This window comes from Babylonia areolata, chromosome 22 (assembly GCF_041734735.1).
Source record: "Babylonia areolata isolate BAREFJ2019XMU chromosome 22, ASM4173473v1, whole genome shotgun sequence".
Classification (NCBI taxonomy): domain Eukaryota; kingdom Metazoa; phylum Mollusca; class Gastropoda; order Neogastropoda; family Buccinidae; genus Babylonia; species Babylonia areolata.
This window is the reverse complement of record NC_134897.1, coordinates 46,595,875-46,610,128: the sequence shown is the minus strand read 5'-3', so window position 1 is coordinate 46,610,128 and position 14,254 is coordinate 46,595,875. Positions and strand designations below refer to the sequence as shown.

The following is a 14,254-nucleotide window of genomic DNA, read 5'->3' as shown; positions in this document are numbered from 1 at the left end:
GAGGAAGTGCTTTCACAATTAAAACGAGTGAAACCAAACAAAGCACCTGGTCCTGATATGATCCGATCAAATACACTGAAATACTGTGCAGCTCAGCTCTACCAGATTTTAACAATTATTTTTAATCAGTCTCTTAGTGAATGCAAAATACCATCTATCTGGAAAACTTCCTGCATTATACCTGTACCTAAGAAAACACATGTTTCATGTATGAATGACCTCCGTCCTGTAGCACTGACATCTGCTGTGATGAAAGTTTTTGAGAGAGTGATACTTGTCTATTTGCAGGAGTCTGTCAAACCATTTTTAGATCCCTTGCAATTTGCATACAGGAGAAACAGATGTACGGATGATGCAATACTGTTTGTCTTGAACAAAATCTATGAACACCTAGACAAATCAAATACCTGTGTCCGCTTGATGTTCTTTGATTTTTCTAGTGCTTTTAATACAATTCAACCTCACCTCTTAGCAAAAAAGCTGATGCACATGGGACTCGCTTTTCCGACGATTTTATGGGTTTTAGACTATCTTACTAAAAGGCCTCAGTTTGTAAAATTAAATGATTTTATGTCTACTGTCTCTTTCACAAACACAGGTGCACCACAAGGTACAGTCCTCTCGCCTTTTCTTTTTACCTTGTATACGGCTGAATGCAGAAGCCTGACCAATTCGTGTCCCCTCGTTAAGTTTGCAGATGACTCCGCACTGACAGGACTTATTACTGACGACGATGACACTGACTACCGAAGAGAAATTGACAGGTTTGTGAACTGGTGTGAAGAAAATTTCCTTGAGCTGAATGTTGGCAAAACCAAAGAGCTTGTTATCGACTTCAGAAAAAAGAAATCAACTTTAAGTAAAATCATCACAAAAAATGAAGTGGTCGAACAAGTAGACTCATACAAATATCTCGGTGTGATAATCGACAATAAGCTGTCTTGGAATGAAAACTCAACTGCACTCATTAAAAAGAGCAACAGTCGCATGTACTGTCTTAGAAAAATGAAATCTTTTAATGTATGCAAGCAGATGCTCCAAATGTTTTACACATCTGTTGTCTGTAGTGTTTTAACATACGGAGCCGTGTGCTGGGGGGGAAACCTGACCAAACATGACAAAGACAGGTTGGAAAAAGTCATTAGGAAAGCGGGTGGGGTGGTGGGTATAAGACAAGACACCTTTAGCGACATGCACAATAGAAAACTGACTGACAGACTAATAACAATTTTGACCGACGTAAGACACCCACTACATGATGACATTAATAGCAGAAGGTCAGACATAAGTGGTAGGTTTAGAGCTCCACGCGCAAGAACATCTCGATACATTAATTCATTTATTCCTACAGCCATTCGCGCACACAATCAAAACATCCAATACACTAAGTGAACCCTCCCACCCCCCAAGCCCCCTCGCCACAGCAACACCTGAACTTCACCAGCAGACGAGTGTATGGGAGCAGACATTATGCGTGCATGTGGGACTGAGCGGGTGAGCACGGGCAAGCAAGCATTTGTGTGTGTGTGTGATCGGAAGTGATTTTAAAATATTTTCTTATTTTACTTGGATTTCATGTATCTTAATGTTAATGTTCTAATCTTATTGGCGTGACATATGTTATGTGCATGCATACGTTGTTTGTGTGTGTGTGAGTGAGTGTGTGTGTGTGTGTGTGTGTGCATTTTACTTATATATGCGATTTATTCCCTTGATGTTTTTATTTATGTATTGTTGTACAATACCTTATGGTCTTAACGTGTGTGTGTGTGTGTGTGTGGGTGTGTGTGTGGGTGGGTGGGTGTGCGTGCGTGCGCGCATGTCATTTTTAGTAATCTTATACCCTTTTTTTGTTGGATGTTTTCATTTGTTAATATTGTTGTGCAATACCCTATTGTCTTAACATGAGTATGTGAGTGGGGGGGTGGGGGGTGGGGGGGTTAGTATATCGTCAGCTATTGGGAATTCTTATTTGACTAGTTTTAATCTCTTCTTATGTTGCGCATGATTTTATGCCAGTGTTTACAATGAGCCTGTGATTGCACAACTTAATTTCCATGTGGATTAATAAAGTGTTTTTGATTGATTGATTGATTGTGTAGACATTCAGTGGGTAGACATTAAGTGTGAAGGCATTCAATGTGTAGACATTCAGTGGGTAGGCAAAGCTAACAGGAAGAACAGAGTCATCCCTTTCAGGAAGGGACCGGGCGTTGTCTGAGGGGGGAGGTGATGAGAACGGTCTTTAGAAGCCCGGCACTGTGTGTTCCAGACTATCAGTCTTTAGAAGCCCGGCACTGTGTGTTCCAGACTATCAGTCTTTAGGAGCCCGGCACTGTGTGTTCCAGACTATCAGTGCCAGCAGTCCAGACACACGTTTTCAAGGGAGATGCGTTGCAAGACGCTGCACAAACTGCGTTTAGCTCTCACAGTTCTAACCCCCCACCACCACCACCCTTCAACATTCTGCCCTGGCCATCACAGGTCAGCTGTCGGCTTTGCTGGTCAGTGGTCCAGGCATGCCCAGTGGTAGGAGCGACGCTGGTCCCGGTATAGAAGGTGTCGATGTGGCGGCGGCAGAAGACGGACTGGAAGCGGGCCCTGACGGGCAGGATCTTGACGGCGTAGATGATGGGGTTGGCCAGGCTGCCCGCGAAGGCTGGGATAGAGCTGTACATCAGCAGGTTGCCCCGCTCCGCCAGGCTGTACTGCCACAGGCGGCCCTCCAGGTGTAGAATGATCACCACACCTGGACAAAACAACAGGTGTAGAATGATCACCACACCTGGACAAAACAACAGGTGTAGAATGATCACCACACCTGGACAAAACAACAGGTGAAGGATGATCACCACACCTGGACAAAACAACAGATGTAGAATGATCACCACACCTGGACAAAACAACAGGTGTAGAATGATCACCACACCTGGACAAAACAACAGGTGTAGAATGATCACCACACCTGGACAAAACAACAGGTGTAGAATGATCACCACACCTGGACAAAACAACAGGTGAAGGATGATCACCACACCTGGGCAAAACAACAGGTGTAGAATGATCACCACACCTGGACAAAACAACAGGTGTAGAATGATCACCACACCTGGACAAAACAATAGGTGAAGGATGATCACCACACCTGGGCAAAACAACAGATGTAGAATGATCACCACACCTGGACAAAACAACAGGTGTAGAATGATCACCACACCTGGACAAAACAACAGGTAGAACTTAATGACTTCAACCCTGTGGGACTTCAACCCTGTAGAACTTAATGACTTCAACCCTGTAGAACTTCAACCCTGTAGAACTTAATGACTTCAACCCTGTGAGACTTCACCCCTGTAGAACTTAATGACTTCAACCCTGTAGAACTTCTACCCTGTAGAACTTCTACCCTGTAGAACTTAATGACTTCACCCTGTAGAACTTAATGACTTCACCCTGTAGAACTTAATGACTTCACCCCTGTGGGACTTAATGACTTCAATCCTGTGGGACTTCAACCCTGTAGGACTTATGATTTCAACCCTGTGGGACTTCACCCCTGTAGGATTTAATGACTTCAACCCTGTGGGACTTCAACCCTGTGGGACTTAATGACTTCAACCCTGTGGGACTTCAACCCTGTAGGATTTCATGACTTCACCCCTGTGGGACTTCACACCTGTAGGACTTAATGACTTCAACCCTGTGGGACTTCACCCCTGTAGGACTTAATGACTTCAACCCTGTATAACTTAATGACTTCAACCCTGTGGGACTTCACCCCTGTGGGACTTCACACCTGTAGGACTTAATGACTTCAACCCTTTGGGACTTCACCCTTGTAGGACTTAATGACTTCAACCCTGTATAACTTAATGACTTCACGCCTGTGGGACTTCAACCCTGTAGGACTTAATGACTTCAACCCTGTGGGACTTCACCCCTGTAGGACTTAATGACTTCAACCCTGTGGGACTTCAACCCTGTAGGACTTAATGACTTCAACCCTGTGGGACTTCACCCCTGTAGGACTTAATGACTTCAACCCTGTGGGACTTCACACCTGTAGGACTTAATGACTTCAACCCTGTATAACTTAATGACTTCACGCCTGTGGGACTTCAACCCTGTAGGACTTAATGACTTCACCCCTGTGGGACTTCACCCCTGTAGGACTTCATGACTTCACCCCTGTGGGACTTCAACCCTATAGGACTTAATGACTTCAACCCTGTGGGACTTCAACCCTGTAGGACTTAATGACTTCATCCCTGTGGGACTTCACCCCTGTAGGACTTCATGACTTCCTCCCTGTGGGACTTCACCCCTGTAGGACTTAATGACTTCAGTTTCAGTTTCAGTTTTCAGTTTCACTTTCTCAAGGAGGCGTCACTGCGTTCGGACAAATCCATACACGCTACACCACATCTGTTGAGCAGATGCCTGACCAGCAGCATAACCCAACGCGCTTAGTCAGGCCTTGAGTGCATGCTTACATATTTGTGTACCTATGAAAGTGGATTTCATTTTACGTAATTTCGCCAGAGGACAACACTCTCGTTGCCATGGGTTCTTTTTCAGTGCGCCAAGTGCGTGCTGCACACGGGACCTCGGTTTATCGTCTCATCCGAAAGACTAGACGCTCAGTTTGATTTTCCAGTCAAACTTAGGAGAAAGGGCGAGAGCGGGATTCGAACCCACACCCTCACGGACTCTCTGTATTGGCAGCTGAGCGTCTTAACTTAATGACTTCAACCCTGTATAACTTAATGACTTCACGCCTGTGGGACTTCAACCCTGTAGGACTTAATGACTTCACCCCTGTGGGACTTCACTCCTGTAGGACTTAATGACTTCAAACCTGTGGGACTTCACCCTTGTAGGACTTAATGACTTCAACCCTGTGGGACTTCAACCCTGTAGGACTTAATGACTTCATCCCTGTATAACTTAATGACTTCACGCCTGTGGGACTTCAACCCTGTAGGACTTAATGACTTCACCCCTGTGGGACTTCAACCCTATAGGACTTAATGACTTCAACCCTGTGGGACTTCAACCCTGTAGGACTTAATGACTTCAACCCTGTGGGACTTCACCCCTGTAGGACTTCATGACTTCACCCCTGTGGGACTTCACCCCTGTAGGACTTAATGACTTCAACCCTATGGGACTTCACCCCTGTAGGACTTAATGACTTCAACCCTGTATAACTTAATGACTTCAACCCTGTGGGACTTCAACCCTGTAGGACTTAATGACTTCACCCCTGTGGGACTTCACCACTGTAGGACTTCATGACTTTACCCCTGTGGGACTCCATGACTTGACCCCTGTAGGACCTTTTTTTTTAACCAGTCAACAGCTTTAATCACTACAAAGTGGTAAAGGCCAATAAGTTTTCTTCCAGCCTATATGATACAAACAGATACACACAGATACGATAATTCATTACCAAGCAAATGCCAGTATTAGGTTTATTGATGTCAACCTAGATAATCAGTGATAAATCTGCTGATGTTCAAGTGCTACAAACAAAAGTATTAGGTTTACTGATGTCAACCTAGATAATCAGTGAAAATCTGCTGATGTTCAAGTGCTACAATCAAAAGTATTAGGTTTACTGATGTCAACCTAGATAATCAGTGATAAATCTGCTGATGTTCAAGTGCTACAATCAAAAGTATTAGGTTTACTGATGTCAACCTAGATAATCAGTGATAAATCTGCTGATGTTCAAGTGCTACAATCAAAAGTATTAGGTTTACTGATGTCAACCTAGATAATCAGTGATAAATCTGCTGATGTTCAAGTGCTACAATCAAAAGTATTAGGTTTACTGATGTCAACCTAGATAATCAGTGATAAATCTGCTGATGTTCAAGTGCTACAATCAAAAGTATTAGGTTTACTGATGTCAACCTAGATAATCAGTGATAAATCTGCTGATGTTCAAGTGCTACAATCAAAAGCAAATCACACGCAGAAGTTGAATAATGTTTATGCGTCATATGTGTGTGTGTGTGTGTGTGTGTGTGTGTGTGTTTGTGTGTGTGTGTGTGTGTGTGTGTGTGTGTGTGTGTGTGTGTGTGTGTGTGTGTGTGTGTGTGTGATAATCATTGCAATATACAATGACAGACATATATACAAGCATACACATAAAAATTATATGTACACACAAGATGCATACTCATGCCTGCTCATGGCTCCGTGACAGCATGGATAATTGTATATGTAGGCTTCATGATGGTTCATGAGACAAATAAATTCTACTGCATGCAAAAATCAGTATGCTTGTTATTTTTTTGTTTCATTTTTCTTCTGTTCGATTTTTTTTAATTATTAAGAAACCTTGAAACAAATACCTTAATCCCAAGCACGTGCATCACAATCAGCTCGGCAGTCTGTGACAATGGATTCTCTTTACTCGTGTGCGCATCCATATGAACAAACTGCAACTGCACTTCAACTTACAGGTACATTTCATTTCATCTTAAAACGTACCAGTCATCTGATACAGCGTGTTCAGCTGACCTTTCCCGTTTGGGACGTTGGCATGATCTGGCATAAGCTCTTTCGTTTTACACTCACTCTTCTTGTGCTTTGTGGCCTCAGTCGCATGCAAGTCCATGGAGAACACAGTTGCATGCACTTCCATGGAGAACACAGTTGCATGCACTTCCATGGAGAACACGTTATTTCACCGAATAAAACATCCAAGAACTGAGAACCACACGCACACACACACCACTCTCACCTACAAACACACACACGCTCATGCATATGCGCCTCCCCCCTTCCTCCCCCACACACAATAAGAAAAGACAAAAAAAAAACCAGAGATACACGCCCATCCCACACATGGTCACCCTCCCCCACACACAATAAGAAAAGACAAAACAAAGACAGAGATACACGCCCATCCCACACATGGTCACCCTCCCCCACACACAATAAGAAAAGACAAAACAAAGACAGAGATACACACCCATCCCACACATGGTCACCCTCCCCCACACACAATAAGAAAAGACAAAACAAAGACAGATACACGCCCATCCCACACATGGTCACCCTCCCCCACACACAATAAGAAAAGACAAAACCAATACAGAGATACACACCCATCCCACACATGGTCACCCTCCCCCACACACAATAAGAAAAGACAAAACAAAGACAGAGATACACGCCCATCCCACACATGGTCACCCATGCCCCCCCCCCCCCCCCACCCCTCCCCCATCATAATTCTTATGATGAATTGTTGAATAGCAGCTGGTCGTGGAAGTTAGCTCTGTCTACGTCGTCCGGTTTGTCGTGAGTCTTGTTGTCCAGGTAATCTGTTAAAACATCTTTCCAGAAATCATTATCCATTCTGTCTAGACTAATTATTTCATCTGCTTTACAGTTAATGTGAAAAATATTTTCGTACTTTGCAAGTTTCCCAAGGTGCCATATTGGTATAAAACTCACAAAGTTAGCTTGTCAGTGGTTTCAAATAACTTTCCCGCCCCTAGTAAATACAAATATTTTTGTACGTTGATCATGTTTGTCATATTAAGTCCTCCCTCGTCATAACCTGCCTCTATTACCTTTCTTTTTTTTATTTTTTCCAATGCTTTCTAGTGCTGTATTTTTTCTGCCAGAAAAATGTTAATAGGTACGTATTCACTGTATGTTGGATTTTGATTGGAAGGCCGACAAATTGCATAACATATGTAAACTGACTAATAAGAAATGTTTTTATTACTGCAACTTTTTCTTGAATGCTGAGGTTTCTTGTACTCCATTGTTTTATCAAATGTTTCATGTGATCTGTTCTATCGATCCAGTTTTCTTCAATATTTTTTGCCACCTTACCTGATTCAAAACAATCCCTGATTTTTTTTTTTTTTTTTTATATCAGTCTTATTCACTACTGAGACTGGTATGTGTTCGTCTTCATTTTCTTTGCCTACTTTTAGTGCCTTAGTTTTCTGCAAATTAAGTTTCAGGCCCGAAAAACTTTCGAACCAAATAAATATTTCTAATGACTTAATTATATCCTCTTTATCTTGTAAGAACAGTGTTGTGTCATCTGTCATTTGTTTTACTTTGATAGAAGCTGCATCTCTCTCTGAAGAAGTAGGTGGTTTTATCTCTTTTATTGTGCTGTCTTTGATCTTAACAGCTAGTAATTCTGCAGCCAAGACGAAAGCAAGAGGTGAGAATGGGCAACCTTGTCTGATCCCACATAATACATCGAAGGGCTCGGATATCCATCTGCCGTGGTTAACAAAGCATGAGCTTCCGTTATTCAAAACATAAACCCATTTTTTAAAGTCGGCACCGAAGCCAATATCAAACATGTGAAGCATACATTTTCTAGGGATAGAGTCAAAGGCTTTAGAATAGTCGATTGCAAGTAAGTATCCAGCTTTCTTTGTATTATTTAAATAATTGATCACATCATATAATTATTGTTCTTATGATTGTAGCAATATTTCTGCCTCTAATAAACCCCACCTGATTATTATTCACTAGTTTATCTATTACACTGCTAAGTCTCTCTGCTAATGCTTTTGCTAATATTTTATGCGAAAGCGCTTTGATTTGTTTCTGCACAAGACTCAGCGCTATATAAATACCATTATTATTATTATTATTGTGAGAGACAGACAGACAGATAGACAGACAGACAGACAGAGACAGACAGACAGAGAGAGATCCTAACAGGCAGACAGAGACACGGAGACAGATAAACGGACGGTTAACTCAACTTGTTGATTGTTGCTTGTAGTCCCGCAGACCGCACAGGCCCACATCAGGACTGTCAAACCATATAAATACTCAACCGCGTCATCTCTCTCTCTCTCTCTCTCTCTCTCTCACACACACACACACACACACACACACACACACACACACACACACACAGGTACAGACAAACAGACAGACAGGCAGAGGGAAAGACAGGCAGACAGACAGACGTACCGATGGGCAGCCAGCACAGGAAGTAGAGCCCAACGATCAGCACAATGGTCTTGGTGAACCTCCACGTGTGACGCTGGGATCGGCGGGTGGCACTGCTGTGCTGGGACTGGATCTGCCGGGAGTGACGCCTGGCCACCTGAACACCACGACGGTTAGCTGGGGGGTGGTGGTGGTGATGGTAATGGTGGTGGTAGTGGTGATTGTGGTGGTGTTGTTGGTGGTGATGTTGTTGGTGGTGATGGTGGTGGTGTTGTTGTTGGTGGTGATGGTGGTGATGGTGTTGGTGTTGGTGTTGTTGGTGGTAGTGGTGGTAGTGTTGTCGGTGGTGGTGATTGTGGTGGTGGTAATGGTGGGTTTTTTGTTGTTGGCTTTTTTGTTGTTGTTGTGTTGTTGTTGTTTTTTTTGGGGGGGTGGGGGGGGGAGTGGCGGTGTATATGATGATAGTGTTGTTGGTGGTGATGGCGGTGTTGGTAATGTTCTGCTACTACTACTTCTTTTTCTTTCTGCTTCTCTATTCGTGTTCAAATATTTTGTCCTCGTCCATTTTTTCTCCTTGTTATCGCTTTCATCATCATCAACGTCATCGTCGTCGTTATCATCACAAATCAACAAATAGTAAAGAGTGGCAACTCTCTCCATTCACAAGGTACACAACATCAAGTCAGTGCTGCTTGTGCTACCGACCCAACCAGCCACAGGCAAACAAAAGGTACATTGGAGCAAACCCAGACACTTCCTAAAAAGGAAGAGCCATATACCCACCATTTGACATGCACACACAGCACCAATGACGGAAGGAATGTGCAAACACAAATTAGATTTTACTTTGTTGTCATCAGTACCTCTTCTTTCCTCTTCCCCGTCTCTTCCTCTGACCCCCCTCCCCCACCCCCCACCCCACCCCCCCACACACACACACCCCCCCTCCCCACTCCCTCATCCTCCCTATCAGGTTCAGGTCCCTGCCTGCACTGCTGGGGTCTGTCTTCTGTGGGCACGCCAGACACAGAGCCTGCACTGCTGGGGTCTGTCTTCTGTGGGCACGCCAGACACAGAGCCTGCACTGCTGGGGTCTGTCTTCTGTGGGCATGCCAGACACAGAGCCTGCACTGCTGGGGTCTGTCTTCTGTGGGCATGCCAGACACAGAGCCTGCACTGCTGGGGTCTGTCTTCTGTGGGCATGCCAGACACAGAGCCTGCACTGCTGGGGTCTGTCTTCTGTGGGCATGCCAGACACAGAGCCTGCACTGCTGGGGTCTGTCTTCTGTGGGCATGCCAGACACAGAGCCTGACGGCGGACTGGGGAAAAAGAGTCTGAGCCGTGATGTGAGGCGTTTGGAAATGGGGTGCTGTCGCAAGATACTGAACATGTGATATCACATCATTATGATGACAGACCTGGATACGACAACTCGGTCAGCAGTTCTGATAACGGAGACATCACACAACACTGGCTTTTCAAACTGGACTTAGCATTATCGTTAGCAACAAGACAACGACCGTTGGCACACACACACACACACACACACACACACACACACACACATACACACACACACATCCTTCAGAACTCTGGTAATCACTCTCATCTTTTCTGCTTTGCTGAATCTCGACTGTCTTCACACATTTCAGATGCAGATATGAATGTGCCAGGATACCAAATTATCCGATCAGGCCCAACGAAACCCAAAACTACAGGTTTACTCATATATTTTGCATCTTCGTTAAACTGTAAACGACTAAGTAATCTTGAAGCTTAAAAATGTAGAATCAATCTGGGTTGAAATTAAGACAAATGGTAACAAACCTCTTTTAATAGGATTTGTATATAGAAACCCGTCAGAGAATACAGACTGGGAGGATAGGTTTACTTCTGTCATGGATGAAGTGATTATATTTGATTATGAAACTATCATTTTGGGAGACTTCAATTTAGATTGACAAAAACCCAAAGCAAATGGTATCAGAACTATTCCATGCATGGCCTAGAACAGATCTCCGAGAAAGTGGACCACACCACTCTCCTGACAGACAAGAAAGACATCCTTGCCTGCTGGGCAGAGCACTTCAACACCCTCCTCAACAGGGACTCGTCCGTATCTGACGAGGTAATTGCAGCCCTCCCACAGCTACCAGTCAATGACTCGCTAGCTGCCCCTCCCCACCCCCACCACCAAGGTCGAGACCCGGAATGCCCTGAAGCTGACAACGTCAGGAAAAGCACCAGTAGCGGATGGAATCCAGGCTGACATCTACAAGTATGGAGGCGAGGTGCTGACAGACAAGCTGACCGCCCTGTTCCAGTCTATCTGGGAGAGAGGGGAGGCCCCCCAGGATTTCAAGGATGCTTCAATTGTCCACATTTACAAACGGAAGGGAGACAAAACATCCCGCGATAACCACCGTGGAGTCTCTCTCCTCTGCATCACCGGCAAGATCTTCGCCCGCATCATACTGAACAGACTAGTTGACCATGTCTCCAACACAGTCATCCCTGAAGCACAGTGCGGCTTCCGCTCAGGCAGGGGAACATGTGACATGGTGTTTGCCGTACGCCAGATGCAAGAGAAGTGCCGTGAGCAGAACAAGGAGCTCCACATGGTCTTTGTAGACCTGACTAAGGCCTTCGACATGGCGAACCGCCGAGGTCTGTGGAAGATTCTCCTAAAGTTCGGCTGCCCAGAGAGCCTAATCCAGCTGATTGCGTCATTCCACGATGGCATGCAGGCGACAGTACAGTAAAATACTGACATGTCAGATCCGTTCCCTGTGGTAAATGGAGTGAAGCAGGGCCGCATCCTGGCAACCACGCTGTTCTCCATTCTCTTCTCTGCCATGCTGATTGACGCCTTCCAAGACTGTGACCGGGGCATCTACATTCAGTTTCGCACACATGGCAAACTTTTCAACTTGCGGCGACTCCACGCCAGGTCCAGGGTGTTTGAGGCACTGTTGAGAGAGTTCCTCTTCGCTGATGATTGCGTGCTTGCTGCACACACCCATGAGGACATGCAGTTCATTATAGACAGGTTCTCAACCTCCTGCAGGCGCTTTGGACTCATCATCAGCCTCAGCAAGACCGAGTCCATGTACCAACCAGCTAGCTCACAGAACGCCAGTGCCTGCCCCCCACCTGCAATCAAGATCGATGACACAGATCAAGTCAGTCGACAAGTTTTGCTACCTGGGCAGCACCCTATGCAGCAACGGAGCCCTTGATGCAGAAGTGACGCTGCGCATCGCCAAGGTCAGCTCCGCCTTTGGCAGACTCAACAACAGGCTGTGGAACAACAAAGGCATCAGGCTCAGCACCAAAATCAAAAACCTACAGGTCTGTTGTGCTGACCACCTTGTTGTACTGCTGTGAAATATGGACGACGTATCGCCGTCACATTCAACAACTTGAGCAATTTCACCAGAGATGCCTACGAAAGCTCCTCGGCATAAAGTGGCAAGATAGGGTCTCCAACCTCCAGGTCCCAGAGAGGAGCGGCCTGCCCAGCATCGAAAGCCTGCTGATCCAGTGCCAGCTACGCTGGACAGGACACGATGTCCCCATGACAGACAGCAGGATCCCGAAGATACTCTTGTATGGTCAGCTGAAGGAAGGCCACCGCGAACTTGGAAGACCCTGCAAGCGCTTCAAGGACACCTTGAAGACAAACCTCAAAGCCTGTGACATAGACATCGCTTCCAAGGAAACTGATGCCCTTGACCGCTCTCGCTGGAGGATGCTGTGCTCTAGTGGCATAAAGACGTTTGAAAACATGAGAACGCTGGCCATTAAGGAGAAGCGTGAGCGAAGGAAGCAGGGTTCAACTTCTAGAGACGTTTTCCCTTGCAACACCTGTGCGAAGTGCTGCGCATACAGAATCGGCCTTTTCTCCCATATGAGGAAACACACCGACAGATAAGCCTGCCTGCCTACTCATCTGTCGGTCCGACGGGAGACTCCATCATGATGATACGTTATCGATGAATTCATTGGAAAACGTTCCTTGGCTTAATTTTATCAAAAAGATACTGGTTTCAATTGGATTCTCTAGGCACACTCAACATTAAGCGACTAAGATATTTTGTCATGAATAAACTACAGGATAAATATGTTCAATTTTGGAACAGCACAAAGAATGGGACCATTTCAAGGCTTTTCTTTTACTGCAAAATTGCAAACACTTATACATTACAACCTTACCTGATCACCTGCAAAAATACTAAGAGGACTATTATGTCGATTGCGAATATTTGCACATGAACTTGAAATTGAGCGAGGATGTCACTACAACGTAACTAGGAAAGACCGGCTATATAAAGCATGTGGAGTTATAGAGGATGAACTGCATTTTCTGGACAAGTGTAGTGCGTACTCTGACTTGAGACCTCGCCTACTCATGACAGTTAATTCCTTGTCTTCGAATCATTGGCCAGATGGCAATGGCAACACAATAATCCAAAGGTCGAGTTCTCTGTTGCCACTAAATTATTTCCAACCAGAATTGGCAAAATATATATATGAATGCTGTAAAGTTCGCAATCCGTAACTATGTCTTGTGGAATATCCTGCATGTGCTCACAAGTTATTGCTTTTACTTTTTGTTTTTTGTTGTGTTTAGTTTATTGTGTCCATATTTCCTCTGATGGGTTTTAAGACAATTATATGAGTTTTGAATTCTGAGTTCACACACACACACAGGACGCACACACACACGAACACACAAAGAGGACACACACACACACACACACACACAAAGGACACACATGCACACAGAGGTCACACACACACACACACACACACACACACACACACGACACACACAAAGGACACACACACACACACACACACACACACACACACGACACACACACACACACACACACACACACGACACACACACACACACACACACACACACACACACACACGACACACACATACCACACACACACACACACAGGACACACCTTGTAGACATGGCCGTACACTATACCCATCAGCACCCCGGGCACGAAGTAGAGGCAGAGAATCAGGCGCAGATAATCGGGGTGCATCAGGCCGAAGAAGCTGCACACGGGTGGGGAGTCCTCCCCCTGCCCCTCTCCCTCCCCTCCCTCCTGGCTCCACCCCAAGGCAGGCAACAGGGACAGCAGCAGTGACGTTATCCACGTCGCTGACGTCAGCACGGGCACCGTGGTGTAACTGCACACGCTGGAGTACCTGGGTGTCATCACCATGGTGACGGTTATTGTCGTCATAGCAACAGTCATAACAACGCTAGTAGTC

The 14,254-nt window shown here is 45.3% G+C and overlaps 1 protein-coding gene across 1 annotated transcript; it reads right to left on the bottom strand.

The window, feature by feature from the left end:
* Positions 1-2,413: 2,413 nt before the first annotated feature.
* On the bottom strand, positions 2,414-14,033 carry LOC143297155 (lysophosphatidic acid receptor 1-A-like). Its single transcript, XM_076609339.1, has 3 exons — positions 13,936-14,033; positions 8,974-9,109; positions 2,414-2,749 (listed from the first exon to the last, which is right to left on the bottom strand). Exons 1-3 carry the CDS (start codon positions 14,020-14,022, stop codon positions 2,427-2,429), a joined length of 546 nt encoding a protein of 181 aa, XP_076465454.1. The 5' UTR covers positions 14,023-14,033; the 3' UTR covers positions 2,414-2,426.
* Positions 14,034-14,254: the final 221 nt, after the last annotated feature.